This window comes from Atta cephalotes, assembly GCF_000143395.1.
Source record: "Atta cephalotes unplaced genomic scaffold scaffold00003, whole genome shotgun sequence".
Lineage (NCBI taxonomy): Eukaryota > Metazoa > Arthropoda > Insecta > Hymenoptera > Formicidae > Atta > Atta cephalotes.
In genome coordinates this window covers 8,478,543-8,495,776 of record NW_012130067.1, presented here as the reverse complement: position 1 = coordinate 8,495,776, position 17,234 = coordinate 8,478,543, and the positions used below count along the sequence as shown (strand labels likewise).

The window sequence follows — 17,234 nt, the reverse complement described above, 5'->3', positions numbered from 1 at the left end:
CAGACAATGGAAGGAGCCAGTATTTCGCATGTAGCCGCTCTGGACGACACGCATTACTCTGCCTTCTCTATGTTTGCTCATTCCTAATCACTCCCTTCCATTGACCGCCCCGTCAGCGGTGAGTGTCGGAGAAAAGGGTTAGGTGCGTCTCTAGGAACTTGGTGCCTGCATGTATTACTCAGGCCTGTTACTGAGTCTGTTCAAAAATAATTATTGGAAAAATGAAGTCATTACAGACGTAACAATCACTGCCTGTATCGTCCACCTGATTAGTTGCTGCTTCCGCTGCCTAACACTTGCATGTGAACGCATCTTTAAATGAAACGCAGCCAGAATATTGCTTTTTGGTTACTTGGAATACTCGGGATTGCAGAACTCGCATTGACTGTTGCCATTTATACGAAAACAAAACCAAACAAAATTCAATCCGATTATGCCGGCTGATGCCGGCGTAACATTTATGATCAGTACACACGTGCCGAATATCGGCGAGATATCACGAAAATGCCGAGGGTACGTAACGAGAGTATAGCGATTATATTTAATTAATAATTACGTTACTTTATTTCAATTTCCTGAATGTCAAAATCTCACACACGTGTTATTTCCGTAGGATATTAGATCCTACTTTGCCCCGGTCGCGACTTCACAGAAGAACAGCGAGCCTGTCGCTTTGAAAAAATCTCAGAAGCGACGGATCATTTCGTCTTCGGACGAAGACGAAGAGAAACCACAGTCGTCCACAAAACGTTCCACAGTATTGTTTTTTGTCATTTGCATATTTTTTGTCATAGTTATTCTTATAATTCTCTTTGTTATGTGTAATAATGTTGATATAGATAGTTAACTCTCTTATCATCAATATGAATTTTAACTTCTGTTAGCAATAGGGGTTTTCTAGGAACAACAAATTTCTTTATGTTTCGAATTATATAAAAAACTAAAAAAGTTTTAGTACTTATCAAAGCATTAACATGTTTTTATCATCATAAAAATCTAGCGATATTTTACTTATTTTTTATGGATATAAATTTAGTGAAATTCACAATCTAAATTTTAAAGTATCAATAGTATCTTTAAAGATCTCTCAGTTGTTGACGAGTTAAGTTGACGAGTTATGATTCTCTTTATTATTTTCAATTCCAATTTGAATAATCAATTGTACAGGTTGTAAAAAGAAAGAAATCTTCCATCCTATCTGACTCTGAGGATGAGGAAAGGGTCATTAGAGATGATGAAAAAGATTCCAGCAATCTTACAACAAATAAGAAAAGCAAAAGCAAAGAGCCTTGCAAAGCAGTACCTCTTACTGAATTATTTGGCAAGAAGCCGATAATGAGAGTAGAAGAGACAAAAGTGAACCAAAAATTACAGAAAGTGGTAAATATTGTATTCAAGTACAAACAGAAAAATTAAAGAAATATGCTAAAACTTTCTGGAATTTATGTAGGAATCCAAGTTTCATGATGATGAAGATTTTGATGCTGTGCTTAAACAATTGGATGTACAAGATACCCTGATACAGGATAAGAAGAGTAAAAGCAAAAATGTGGATAATCCTAAGAAATCAGAAGCTGCAGTTAAGACAGGTATGTTTAAATTTAATTTATTTATTGTTTAAATAGATACTGTTACACAAATTTGACATGATAGAATATTTACAGAGGTGGCCTCTAATAAAAACAGGAAACATAATAATGGTTTGAAAGAGTGCGATAATATAACTAACAATACGAGTGAACTAAGATCTGAAAAAGTAAAACAATCTCCTAATAAAAATAATGTATATTCAAAAGTTACAAATTCTTCTCCAAAACAGAACTTACAAAAAGAGAAAAAAAGTAGCTCGAATGGAGATTTAGATATAAGCAGTAAGTATGATGATAGGATTTCTAAGTAATTAAATTATAATTCACAACGTCTATTTCTGCAGAAAAAGACAAAGATACAGAAAAGTCAAGTAGAAAGAAAGCCAAAATAATGGAAGAAAATTTATTTGAAGAAAGGAAAGAAATGAAAAAACAGCGTACTATAATGTATGAAAAATATCTTCAGAGAGGCGGTGCCAGAAACCCTGGTTCAAAAGAGATCCCTACAGTAAGAGATTTTACATAATAACAATGAATAGTTCTATATGATAGATTATATTTTACATAATAATAATAGAATAATGTCAATTTAATATTATAGTTATAACTGCAAGAAATAATATTAATAATATTTAAAATAGCATTAAAAGTTATAAAAAGTTCCTAAAAAATAGTTACAAGATATGATGCCTTGTCTGAATCCGCAACATTCATATCATGCGAAGTAGCTAATGGATAGCGCGCGACGTTGTGCAGTGTCTACTTTATTTTTTTAAATTAAAAGTCTATTCTGAAACTCCATCCTGTAAAAAAAATATGTTTTGTCTATAATTTAATAAGGAATTCGACCATATTTTATTTAAACTTTCATAAATGATAATTTTCGATGGAAAAATTTAATTAATATTTACATTATTAATAACAATAAAAATTATTAATGTTTTAAACAAATTCAAATAATATTATAAAAAGCACTTAATTTTCCCTTTAAAATGTTTTTCGTACTTCTATGATGTTTTTTCTATGATGATTTAAACCAAAGATATTTAACTTCAAAGTAGAGCAGTTGCTCAGTTTTGTAAAAATTTCCATGTGAAAAAACTATATTGAAAACATTTTTTAGAGGGGCATAAGCAGTTAAAAAAAGTAGCTTTTGTTCAATTTTGTCAGAAATTGCTCATATAGTAGAATAGAGATTGTTTTTCAATAAAATTAGGAAAGATTTTCAATTAATATTCTATCCCAGATTTTTTATTTGATTTTTTTATCTCAGGGTGCCGAAAATTGTTTAGCTGGAGTAAGTTTTTGTATTACTGGTGTGTTGGATTCCTTAGAAAGAAATGAAGCCGAAGATTTAATACAAAAATATGGTGGCCGGATTGTAAAATCTGTATCAAACAAAGTAAATTATATTATGGTAGGAGATGAGGCTGGCCCATCTAAATTGGCAAAAGTGTGTTTTTTTATATGATTATATATACTCATATATTTTGCATATATCTCTTTTATTTTTTATATGAAATATAAATTTTCAGGCTAGTAATTTAGGTATTAAACAAATATCTGAAGATGATCTCCTTGAAATGATTCGCACGAGACCGGAAGGTAAAGCTGCAGACATCAAGCCGACTAAAGCAAAATCAAACGTGAAAAAGATATTTAGAAAATTTGAGAGCGATGAATTATCATCACCGAACAAAACAAAAGCATTATTAGATTCACCTAAAAAGATAAAAATACCACCATCTTTATCAGTAAAAACCAGTGTGAATACGGAAACTTTGCCAACATCAAAACAAGATTTAGATGCAAGCAATAATACACAGAAAGTAAATATAGATATTAATTTGATATACATGCACAAATGATACAAAATGACATAAAATGACACAGAGCTTAAAATATAATTGCTTCCTTGCTTTTATTATATTTTTCCAGATAATAACAAGTATTAGATCAGAACCATTAGTTGAGAGATATAGACCCAAAACTATGAAGCAAATTATAGGTCAACAAGGAGATAAGAGCTGTGCACATAACTTATACATATGGCTACGTGATTGGCATCAAAATCGTCAGAATCTCAAATTCAAAGACAGCAGTATGTTAACTTTTATTATTGTTCTTTTATCAAATCTTGGTGTGAAGATAAAAAAGGTTAATTAATCTGATTATAATTTCATTTCTATTTCAATAGCTAGCAAGCAAACTCATGGACAAAACTTCAAAGTTGCCTTGTTGTCTGGTCCACCGGGCGTTGGTAAAACAACAACTGTGCAAGTTGTTTGTAAAGAATTGGGATACGATCTTGTGGAATTCAATGCTTCCGACACGAGAAACAAAACACTTCTAAAAGAAGCGGTCTCAGGATTATTATCCAATACTACGATGAAAGATTATGTCACAGGTGGGCATGTGATATAAAATCTTGAAATAATTATACTATTTTCTTGTCTCACACTACGTTACAGGTACCAAACAAAAAATTACGAGCAAGCACGTGCTGTTGATGGATGAAGTCGACGGTATGGCTGGCAACGAAGATCGTGGTGGCTTACAGGAATTAGTTAATTTAATAAAACATACCGATGTACCAGTTATCTGTATATGTAATGATCGATTTAATACGAAAGTGAAAACTATTTCTACGCACAGCTATGACCTAAAATATCCGAGGCTCAGAGTGGAACAGATCAGGGTATATACTTGGTTATAGAATCTAGCTTGAGTAATCTTTCTTATTTGATAATTCAAACAGCAACATAAGAAAGAGCATAAGTCTGTATACTCTGTATATTTTGTATACTATTTGTTTTATTAAATTCACTATATATTTGATACTTTATCTCTGCACACTAATTTTTGTATTTGCCTTTTTTATTTTGTTATTTTAATTATCTTAGCGCTAGAGCTAAAATAACAAAATAAAAAGGACAACATAAAAGTCAATTTTATTCACACAAACACACATTGTTTTAATAAATAAAATTTAATTTGATATACTTTGATATCTTTTCTACAGAGTTCTATGAAGTCTCTGTGCTTTAAAGAGAACATCAAGATTTCAACGGAGGATCTCGATCATTTAATCGAATCGACGAATTATGATATTCGACAAGTAATAAACCATCTGGAGTTTCTCGGTACTCAAATGACTCACGTGAAGACAACTGATAAAAAACATTCAAATAAGAACTTTAAGCTCGGTCCATTCGACGTTACAAAAATAGCATTCAATGCGGATGAGCAAAAAAATATGAGTCTGAATGAGAAGATCGGTTTATATTTTCATGATTACAATATAGCGCCTCTTTTTATACAAGAAAATTATCAGGGAGTTAGATTATCTCAAATATCACTGTAAGTATATCGCTACTTTTATGAAGCTGCTTTTTAAAGTTCAAGAATTAAGATTTGTTACATTTGCAGTCGTCAGAGGTTAGAAAGAATTGCCAATGCAGCTGATAGTATATCTCAGGGGGACCTCATCGAGAAGGTGATGAGAAGTAATATGATGTGGAGTCTACTTCCGTTGCATGCTTGTTTCTCATTTGTTATACCAGCTAATGAAATGTCAGGAAGCTCTGACGGATTGATACGATTCCCGAGCTGGTTCGGGCGAAATTCCAAGACAACAAGATTTAACCGGTATTATAAAATATTTATATACTTTTATTATTATTATGTGATTCATTATGGTTGTATCGAATTTCATTAGCAGCACTTTGTCCGCTGTGTATCATTTCCAGATTATTGCAAGAATTGACGACGCATACTCGATTAGCTACGAGTGCAAACAAGGATGCCCTGAATATGGATTATTTACCTTATATTCGAAATGCTATTGTAAAACCTTTGATAGATAATGGTGTAGATGGTATAGAAGAAGCAATAAATATTATGGGAAAGTATCATTTAACTAGGTTCGTATTTTATTTACATTGAATGCACTAGAAAACACAAAAGCAGATACATATGCTGATATTTCATTTTTTCTTAGGGAAGACTTGGATTCAGCAATAGAAATTTCTTTTTGGCCAGGAATGTCCGATTCGACGAGTAATCTTGATAGTAAAGTATGTGCAATATTAATTAATAATAATGAAGATTTTTTTATTATGATAACTTCGTATTGTAAAAATTTTAATTAATGTATATTTCACTAATATGTAAACAGATAAAAGCAGCGTTTACACGCGCATATCAAAAGAATCCTCCTATGCTGCCATATGCAATTAATAGCACTACTACAACAAAGAAAAGATCTAGGCAAAATAATGATATTATAGGAGAAGAAGAAGATGAGGAGGAAGAAATTGACGATATTGATTTTGATAAGATGATTAAGGTAGTATTAAAAATTATTTTCGCAATTCCATCATAAAATATTATCAATTTTTTTAACAAAAAAGATAAAGATCACATAATATTTTAGGCAAAAAAATCTACTGTTGCTAGTACTAGCAAAGCTGCTTTATCAACGAAAAAACGCGGCGAATCGATTAAGAAATGTGGAAAAGTACGCGGTAAAGGAAAATAAGAGACAATAGTAAAAGAGAAATGCATGTTTTATTTAGAGAAACTTGAAAATTAATCCATTACGAACATTTATTTTCGAATTAATTGAAGCGTTTGTATGATCGTGAAATGATTTTTATACATTAGATTTATTGCATAAAAAACGCAATATTTGGCTTTCGTTTCAAAATATACTTTCTATTTTCTTATTAGATTTATTGTATTACAAAAAATCAAACAACATCTGACATTGTTTCAAAACATATTTCTTATTGTCTTATTAGTGGAGAATATGTTATGCTAAAGACTCAATAGCTGTAATTCACAAGCTCTCCTCTCGTCTGTACACATTCTGAAACGAAAAAAAGAGCAGTTAGAATGGTATGTCCCAGTTGCTATAAAAATAGCTGATATAAAATACTCATAATATATGAAATAAAATTTTATGAAATATTTTATATATTTATGATGCGTACGTTTTTTACTGTGTTTCCATCCAATGTATTCATTAGTTTTCTTATTTTCTTCGGTCAGCCAATCAGTCAAAGGCTTAAAATATTCCAAAAGTCCAGCTGCATCCATTTGCCTTTGACCAGAGATTTTCTCCATCGCGTCTTGCCACGGTTTCGAAGAACCCAACTCAAGCATAGATCTAACATAAATGCGATCAATATCTCTATATTCGAATTGTATTCTTATAATGATGCATATCAGACTTACTTTAGCAGATTTCCGGCGTCCTTATTATCGTAAATATCACATTGACTCAATGGTTTGGCATTTGGATTGCTCGGATCATATTGTTTCGCTTCGATACACAATGCCTTGTGAAACTGAAACTGTATCACAAAGCTTACAAAGTATCTTATATACTCGACACCCGCAATTATATGATACTTTGAGCCAGGATCGAAGTCTTCTTCCGACCTATCTACGGGAGGTTCGATGCCCTGGTATTCCTCGGCGAGTGTCCACCTTAAAGTAAACAATTTTTTAACTTGTTTCAAATATTTTTTCAATTCATTTTTTTTTTCGAAATTCGATTTAATATATTTTTATTCGAGAAGAAATTTTGTTGAAAAAGAAAGTAATACAGAGGGATATATTTTTGTTATCTAGAACACTGACCAGTTGCAATTATAATTGTCTGGCGTGACTTTTCCTTGGAATACGTTCCAACGCCATCGGTCCATCATGTAAGCGAATGGCAGGAAGACAATCTTGTCAAGACTCTTCATATAGAGGTGATTGAGGAATGCCTCCCGATCAGTCGAGTCATCCATTAATAGACCGATCTTTTTGAGATGACTGGGAGTAGATACGCTGAGAGAAATAACATCACCAACCGCCTCATGGAAACCTGGATTCGCGCCCTCCTTGAAAACTACAGGCTGGTTCTTGTATTGCAAGTAATACTCGATGTGACCCATCTCATGATGCGCTGTTAGTAAGTCTTCCATGTTAATGCGCGTACATTGCTTGATCCTGAAATCTTCGGCATTGTAGAAATCCCATGCGCTCGCATGGCAGATCATGTCTACACCATCCTTCTTTGTCAGAATCGATTTTTTCCAGAATGTGTCCGGCATGGCAGTCAAGTTAATTGATATGAAGAAATTCTCAGCGAGACGGAACATGCTTGTCGCATTGTAATCTGTTTAAAGAATTATGAAGCATTATAATGGATATATGAGTGTAAAGAAAACTGAAAACAAATTGATTCTTTAATAGTGAAAATCTTAAAAGACTCAAATATAAACCTGCCTTGTTCTATCAAAGCGGCACTAACATCCGGCAGTTGTTTGCCCGAGAACGGTACGGTGAAATTTGCAATATTCCAAGTCTGAGCCCAGGGATTGCCCAATAGATGTGCTGGGATCGGGCCGTCTTTGGAGACAATGTTTTCGCCGTATTTCTTCCTGAGCTCGCGCCGTACATAAGCATGCAGTTGTAAATATAGTGGCTTCAGTTGTTGCCATTGAGTCTCTGTACAAATTTTGTTTCATTAATACCATTTCAGTGAACGACGCTGTAGATAATCTTACCGATTTGTTCAGGGAAATTATCAGCCTCGTAATCCTTCATCCAAAATGCTGCATAGTCAGAGAAGTTGTTGAGTGTCGCCACAGTGTTCGCTAGCTCAACATATTTGGAGTACAGAGATTTGACTTTCTCGCCTGATACTTTCCTCCACTCCACCCAAATATGTTTCAGCTCCTCAGGATCGTGACTACTCTTTGATATCTCAATAATTTCTGGTTCAAGTGCAAGATCACACTTGCTCTTGTTGTGATAATCGCAGATTTTTGCGGTGCTATAGATGTTCTCCATTTTACTTACCGTCATCTCAAATTCATTATAACTCTGCAATATCATATATCACTCGGTAATGATCTAACTTACTCGCAATTTTGGTCAATGAAATGAATTCAAGTTTTCGCTATACAACTCAGTTGGAAAATTGTTATAAATTTAATACATTTTAATATATATCTCAAACAGTTCACCCAAATTTTTGTATTAATTTAATATAAGATGAATATAAATTACAAATGTAATGGTGTCTGTAAGGTGAAGTTTATGCTGAAAATGATAAAAAATTTCGGAATTGAAATCTTAAGAAAATTTTTTTGTCGTTCTCGACATAAACTCCACCTCATAGACACGTATTAATGCATATAATCCTGGAAAAGGATTTTCGAATCTGTAAAAGAGGAAAAAAGTAATAAGTATATAAAAATTACAATTTAATTAATTAAATTAATTTATCGGAAATATAGATGGCTTTAGGATTTTTTTAACACATTTCATTCATCTTAAAATTTACGTTAAAATACATTATTTTTATGTTACTTTTTATGTTTACTTGCTCATAAATTGTAACATCAACAAGGGAAACGAACTACATTACATAAGTGATACCAAAAAATAAAATTACCAGTCAAAAGATCACGTAAATTGATGTAAATATTCTAAATGGTAAAAATCTTGAGATGAATCCTATGAGATGAATCCTTGAGATGAATCCTATGGATTCTGTACCCCACTTGGATCAAGATATGTTTAGCTATTTTTATTTTAGACAGGATTCATAGGATTTTGTGAAAATTTGACCAATCCATCTAGAATACATATTTTAAACGTCTTTCGATCGGTAATATTAATTTTTTATATTACTTTTGCAACATAGCATTCCTTTGTAAGAAATGTTGAATTTCAATTTAATACTAAATATTCAAATAATATAATCACATTACGTTAAATTAGTACTTGAATGTACTAAAAATTCAACACAAAACAACAAAAAATGATTTTAACTGCACAAATACAAAATAATATTTTTTTACTATACTATTTTTTGTAAGAAACGTATCATTAGTAAATAAATCTCTATATATTCGGGGAAAAAATTTCTTCGTATTAAAAAAAATGTTTTTGCAAAAGTTTTCATTTGTTGCGAAATTTTCGTTACAATTATATCATTCGCTAGAACAAAGTTCAGCTTTAAGAATCTGTTTTTTGTGGTATGATGATTTTTATCGAAATTATGAGCAATCAAAGTTAGAATGATTCTTTATTTAATTTGCGAATCACTAATAAAAAATCAGGAGCATTTAAAAAAATAATTTTTTAGGGAAAGCTTCAAGCTCACGATAGATAGTCGAAAATTTTCATAAATTTTTTTTGGACACATAAGAGCTCCAAAGTGAAAAGAAAATTTTTCATCTTTTTCAGCTCATAGTTTAAATGTAAAAATTACCAAACTCACAGAAACTCAAAAAATATAGTAACCTTTCGAAAATAGAAATTCCAAGTTTTAAAACCTCTTTTTAAATTTAAATTTCGTTCATTTTTGACGAAGATATCGTATGTACAATTTTGAATTAAAAAATATGAAAAAACTTTTTGCCCGATCCAATGTATATTTACTTGTTCAGGGAGAGCGGCGACACCGAGTATACTGAGTTTTTTGAACTGTCTCTTCATAGACTCATTTTTCAAGTCTCTCCAAGGGAAGTCATTCACTATTTGAATAATATGTTTGGTAACGTTTGCCCCCTCTGCCGAGCATTTCAACTTTTCTGCTAGATTCTCATTCGTTAGATTCGATGCGTAATTCCATGCGGTGATACTCTGTATATTATTCCATTTTGCATACTCTGCATCGATTCGTTTCAAAAGTTCGTGAGCGCTTTTCAGAAGATCGTCGGAAGTTTCGCTTTTGATATCTGCATCTTCGGTCGTTGGTTTGGCTGCCACTAGAGTTATAACTACTGCTACCAATATTCTAATAACAATAAGAATCTTATTTTAGATCGTAAATGTGAGTAAACACAATTAATAGATTAGAAGCCTACATCGATCAAAACTGTATCTTTAATGCTTTAAATAATTCAATGTGAATTATATATATATATATATATATATATAATATATAATATAATATATATATATATATTATATATATACTATATATACTATATATACTATATATACTATATATATATACTATATATACTATATATGTATACGCATGTACATATACCATTTGTAGTCATTTTCGAATTGCGCGCCGAATTGATTTTCTAAACTTATAAATGTAATTAAACTATTGTAATAATATCACAAATTATAAATTAAATTAAAGCAATTTTTAATAATTCGATGCTCAATCGTACGGAATAGATTCGGGTTCGACTCTCGGCTGAGGTAATATTTTTGGCAATAAATTTATTTACAATTTTTCAGCACTTTAACATCTTTCTAATAAGATGTCTGATTGAGCATTGAATTGTTAAAAATTGCTTATCAATTTAATTTAATTTGTGATATTATTACAGTAGTTTAATTGTGTTTATAAATCCGAAAAACCAATTCAGCGCGCAGTTCGAATAAATATAAATATAAAAATAAAAATATAAATGTCCAACACAGTACACTTTATCCTAGGAACTTTGTCCAACGGATGTCATTTTGAAATATCGCGATAATCTTGTGATATCCATATGAATGGTTTCAGTTATCCAACTGATATACAGAGGACGTACAAGTGTCTGAGATTCCATGGAGATTTAAACAATATCCGTGGGATATCCAAAGGATTCTACGAGATATATATAGGATGTATAAACTTAAATCCGCTGTTTGCTCACAAGTGACATTAATGAGCGTACAAAGCTACCCTGGGCACACAACACACTTTTTTTTATATGTTTGATATCTGTCAACATTAAGTTGCACATGTGCACATCATCAGCAATTTCATACAACAACATACATTTTTTCTTTCGTAATCATGTCTAGTTTTTTGCTAAAAAAAAGCATATGCGGGAATTTTTGCTTTTCTGTTTCAATTTGAAGAAGTCGGCTGCCGAATCGCATCGAATGCTTGTGGAGGCTTATGTCGACAATACTTTATCGGAAACAAGCAGAGATTGGTTTCGCCAGTTCAATAACGATAATTTTGACCTGAGTGACAAGAAGCGAGAAAATCGGCCCAGGAAGGTTGAAGACTGTCAATTGCAGGTTCTTTTGGACGAGGACGATACCAATCGCAAAAAATGCTTGCCGAGCAATTGGGTGTTTCTCAAGCAGCAATTTCCATGCGGCTACATGCCATAAGGAAGGTTCAAAAGATCGGAAAATGGGTACCGCATGAATTGAATGATAGGCAGATGGAGCGACGCCAAAACACATGCCAAATTCTGCTTGCCAGACAAAAAAGAAAGTCGTTCCTGCATCGGATTATGATAGGCGATGAAAAGTAGATCTATTTTCAGAATCTTAAACGGAAGAAATCTTGAGTTGATCCCGCCCAACCATCAATATCGTCCTCAAGACCAAATCGCTTCGGACAGAAGACGATGCTGTGCATTTGGTGGGATCAGGAGAGTGTTATCTACTACGAGCTTAAAACCTGTGAAACTGTTAATGTTCACCACTATCACCAACAACTGATCACCTGATTGCACCGTGCTCTGCGTGAAAAAAGGCTGCATTATTGGAAAAGACATGACAAGCTGATTTTCCTCCACGACAACGCATCATCGCACACGTCAACAATGGTCTAAACTACTTGGAGACACTCAACTGGGAAGTGCTACCCCATTTCGCTTACTTACCAGACCTGGCACCTTCTGACTATCACCTGTTTTTGTCGACGGGCCACGCGCTCGCTGAGCACTTCGATTCTTATGAAGACGTCCAAAAATGGCTTGATAAGTGGTTTGCCTCGAAAGATGAGAAATTTTTTTGGCATGGTATATACAAATTGCCCGAAAAATGGGAAAAATGTATAGTTAGCGAGGGCAAGTACTTTGAATAAATTTTGCTTTCTAGGAAAAAAAATGTGTTTTTCTGACTAAAAAACAGCAGATTTAGCTTATACACCTATGTATATATATATATATATATATATATATATATATATATATATCTGATTGTTATATCTAAAATAAAAGACAAATGTTTTAAGATATTATAGAAGAAAAATATGTTATTGTCTCATTATTATGTCTCATATAATGAAATTAAAAATGATTAGTTTGAAATATATGTCTTCGTAATTTATATAATAAATTATATATTATAATTATACGAACATATTTTTGCGGAAATGTTATTTCTATGTATCGTTTTATCCTTGTTGTTCAACCAATGTTAAACAAGGTAAGATAATACGGAGGTAATATTTTCGAATACAGCCTTATTATAATATAATAAAAATTTGTAAGCTTCATGAGATATATCTTAATTGGCGCGCAGTATGTTGTGTCCGAAATAACGATGACATTCTTTATTTCTATCTTTTCTGACACTCTCCAATTACAAATCTTTGTTGTACTCTGAGGCATTCTTAGACATTTCTTGGAGAACTGTTGTGTAGTAAAATTTGAATATGAAAAGATATTTTAAGATATTAATAGGATATTTTATGATGTTTTATGATATTTTATCCTATGATATTTTACAATATTTTTTTTGGATATCGGGTGGGATATCTATGGGATCGCTTTGTCAATATGGGACAATTTGGGATATCCTCAGGCTAAAGCGTGCTGTGTGAGATGATATGTACATCTATAATACACACACACACACACACACACACGCGCGCGCGCGCACACACATAATTCATATTAAATTATTTAAAGCATTAAACATCCAGTTTTGACCTATATAGGCTTCTAATTATCGATTGTGATTCTAATAACAATTAAAATTTTATAATCTTATTAATAATTATTATAGAAAATCTAATTCTTATATTTTTAAATTGTAAATAACTAGAAGAATTACAAATAAGACGAGATATTTTATTTCAACTTTGAAAGTTAAGCATGTAAATAATTATCAGATAAAAAAGTTGATTGATTACTTCATATGAAATGTCTGATAAAATATTTTTTATGGTAACTATTCATTATGATATTTCATATTATTCTAGTTTAGCAGCATAATTAATATAACAGTATATATCATCTTAGAATGTTGATTTTACAAATAAAATAAAAAATTTTACAGTATAGAAGCAATAACAGGATGTTTATATAGGGTCTTTGGAAAATAATGATAAATCTTTTGCATGGAGGCAAAATGAACTAAGAAGAACAAGATTTTAACAAGATTTTAATTGCTAAAAATTTAATTAACAAGATTTTAATTCCTAAAAATTGCCGAAAATTGGTCTTCAATAATTTTTTATTCAAGTATAAATACTGTCAACTTTACAGAAAAACTGCAAAAACGAAAATTGTTTCTTCTCATAGAACTTTTAGAATTTTTAGAACTTTTAGAATTTTTTATCAACTTTTTAGTACTGCATTTTCTCATTTTTACCAAAATACGGTATTAAAAAATTCTAAAAAAAATCTTAAAGTTCTATATAGAAGAAAATAAACAATGTTTGTCTCTTGCAGTTTTTCTGTAAAGTTGATAGTATTTGATAAAAAATGATTGAAGATCAATTTTGACAATTTTTAGCAATTAATATCTTAACTATTGCGAAAATTGCAAAATGGTAGAGGACTTTTCTTTTCAGTTTATTTTCTTTTTATTTAAATTTATTTCTTTCAGTCCATTCTCCTTATGCGAAAGATTTATCATTATTTTTCAAATACCCTGTATAAACACGTTATTGCTTCTGTAAAATTTTTTATACCTTGTATATCCCCTTTTTATACCTTTATATCCTATTTATATATATCCTTTTTTATTTCTGCACTCTCTAAACACGATGCTGAAATAAAATAAACGTATTTGCTTCATTTCAACTTATTGAACCAATGTAGGAATAAAAAATAGATCTTATGAGTTTTTAGGATTAAAGCTTCCTAGGACGTTGAAACGCTAGGGCCGCTACAACTTATTATAAAAAGAAAATAGACAGGTAATTTAAATAAGCATGTTTGTAATGCTATTTTAGGTATGTTTCATTCAACGTTCGTAACGCTCGCGATCATTTCATTCTTATTGTTTTCAAATGTTAAAGAGTAAAATGATGTTTGCAAACGTTAAATGAAACATATTCTTTATAAATATCATGCAACTATAGGTAGCTACTTTCACTAATGTATACATTCTTGGTGCGAAATCGTTTTCTTAACAATAAGATTAATGATATGATAAGATTAATGATATGACCAGCTAAACATTCTTAGGACATCCTCTGTTATAGTCCAGAGACGTCCTGAGGATTATCAAATCAGCGCCTCATTATATCCTTCATACAACTATAGAATTACGAAATTCGAAGCCCTAAAGACGTCCATCCATAATTCTTGGGATAATTCTATTACTTCTCATATAGCACAGACTTCCAAGAGATGTCGTAAAGTCCTATGGACGATCGCAGGATATTTCTCGGATAAAGTGTGCTTGAATTTGTAAGATTTAAATATTTTAAAAAATATTATATTTATTAATTTTATTGATACAAAAAAATACAATCATATAATCTCGCACTAATTGTAAGTACATATGAAATAATATTTTTGATATTCCGTATAGCACACTTTCTTCTAAAGATGTTCTTGCGAACGTTTTCGGAATATTAGAATGTTCTCAGAACGTTCCTTCGACATCTGTGTTATATGATATGATATTCAATAGATACTTTCAGAAAGATTAGAAAGTTTTACATTTTAAAATGTTCTCTCTTTGTCAAGCACAAGTTAAATTCTATTGTTTTAAATTAAATTATTTTTTGGTTTGTTGTTTTTACCATAAGTGACGAAAAAATTTTGATATATAACGATGTTTATTAATTAAAGTTATCATTATATGTCAAATAACTATTCGGTGAAGTATTGGGTTGTAATGTTAAGAATGAGGGCTATTGCAGACAAATTTCGTAACGATAAGCATAAAGCATAAATTTAAGCTGATGAACTAATCAGAATACTGTTTTAGAATTACATAATAATCTGACGGAAATGGAAATAGTAAACTTATCCGTAAGACAAATTTCAATCAGTTGAAATTTGCTCATATCTTAAGGTTAACAAAAATTTTGTATGCGATAGCCCTAATTGTCTTTTAAGTATCTTTAATTTATATTTATTTGAGATACTCTTTTTTATTATACATTATCCAGCCATCCAACTGCAATGGTTGTGTTTTGCTCTCTAAGAAAGGATGATTGACTACTTTAAGTGGAAATATTTTCGGTATTAAGTTTTTTTTTAAGCATGTAATTTGTTTCGTGTAATCGCTTTATTAAAGATGGCTAAAAATTTGGCCGAAACATGTATACGTTTTCTTAGAAATGTAGACATATAATTACATTTTAATGACATAACATTTATATTTATTGTGCATCTTTTAGCGCTAATTTTCAGTAGCCGTTTCTTTTTACTAAGTTATAATTTTATTAACTTTTAATTTGTTTTTTTTAATTTGCATTAACCCTCAGATAATATATCTCATATGATATGTATATTTAATTGATCACCGTAATAATTAAAATAATTTAATAGAAAGTTATTATTTGATATGAGTATATAAACATCTATGTAAACAAGCACATTTAATAAGTTTAACGATTAAAATTTTAAATCTTGATTTTTAATCGTTTATTTTATATATATTGTACATTACATTTATATATCAGGGTGAGTCATTTTAATCGACGCATTGAAATATAAAATAAAGATTCGGAAAAAAGTTTCAGAGAAAAGTTGCTCAGTTATATAAGCGGATTAGCGTATCCCCAATCACAGATCGTTCTGTTAGATCTGCTTGCAAATTTTGCAAGCGTATTTTGCAGAATATATTTTGCAAAAATTTTTGAAGAAGAATCAAAACTACTATTACTTAGGTTGGAATAATAAAAAAATATATAACGTATCACTTAGAAGTTTTATTCGAGAAGCACGTATATTCTTAGCGTCTTTTCTTTCTTAAAAAAATTTATTATACACGTATAGCTTGCACATATAATATACTAGTTACTATATAAATTTTAGAATTTCTCAGAATTCCTGGAATCCACGTTGCTCATGATTTGAAATGATCTTAAAGCTAGTGCATGAATCAATTAGAGAGCCAAACGAGATTTATGGACAATTGATGCACTGCATATATTGTTTTCAATCACTTGTCGATAATTTGCTATCATTGGAATCTAATGTGAACTGAGTTAACATCAAGAGGGCAAATAGATTTCATGAATTTATGAAATTGTAAGAGTATACATTGAGAAATAATAAACTAATTGATTAGTTTATTAGCTTTATTAGTTTATTAGTTTATAGCAAACTGACGGCATGCCATGCATGCATGATGACAATTTGCTAGCAGTTGCTGAATTCTAAGGAAGACTTTACGTGACATCAGAACAACAGAGTTTGTGGAAACATCTTGGCTTTAGTTTGGTGAAATTGAATGTGGAATAAGTGACAACAAAATGGCAACATATTGCCCTTATTTGGGTATTAGTATTTTAAGACATTGCTTGAGAATAGACTATGAATTCTGGCCAAAGTATCTTGATAACAACAATAACGTTGAGTATCTGTCAGACTTTCAAGAAAAATTAGAACATTTTTCAGAAATGTTTTATTATTTCTAGAATTTTTATATATGTATGTATGTATATATGTTAGATGTAGTAAAAGAAATCCATTA

At 30.9% G+C, this 17,234-nt stretch overlaps 2 protein-coding genes across 2 annotated transcripts in view; one reads left to right on the top strand and one right to left on the bottom strand.

Annotated features, from left to right (window-relative positions):
- The first annotated feature begins 504 nt into the window (after nt 1-504).
- LOC105625807 (replication factor C subunit 1) lies at nt 505-6,129 on the top strand. Its single transcript, XM_012207120.1, has 17 exons — nt 505-513; nt 614-757; nt 1,168-1,380; nt 1,451-1,589; nt 1,665-1,871; nt 1,934-2,097; nt 2,863-3,042; nt 3,125-3,418; nt 3,528-3,690; nt 3,787-3,996; nt 4,061-4,287; nt 4,612-4,949; nt 5,019-5,237; nt 5,339-5,512; nt 5,590-5,665; nt 5,767-5,937; nt 6,025-6,129. The coding sequence occupies exons 1-17, from the start codon at nt 505-507 to the stop codon at nt 6,127-6,129; spliced, it is 3,033 nt and encodes a 1,010-aa protein (XP_012062510.1).
- A 10-nt stretch (nt 6,130-6,139) lies between these two features.
- LOC105625639 (angiotensin-converting enzyme-like) overlaps nt 6,140-17,234 on the bottom strand; it is a 13,748-nt gene continuing 2,653 nt past the window's right edge. Inside the window, exons 2-8 of the mRNA XM_012206961.1 lie at nt 10,038-10,395; nt 8,153-8,471; nt 7,872-8,093; nt 7,236-7,761; nt 6,828-7,082; nt 6,584-6,759; nt 6,140-6,459 (exon numbers count right to left, since the gene is read on the bottom strand). Coding sequence (XP_012062351.1) covers nt 6,416-6,459; nt 6,584-6,759; nt 6,828-7,082; nt 7,236-7,761; nt 7,872-8,093; nt 8,153-8,471; nt 10,038-10,395 — 1,900 coding nt within the window. The 3' untranslated portion in view covers nt 6,140-6,415. The remainder of the gene's footprint in view (nt 6,460-6,583; nt 6,760-6,827; nt 7,083-7,235; nt 7,762-7,871; nt 8,094-8,152; nt 8,472-10,037; nt 10,396-17,234) is intronic.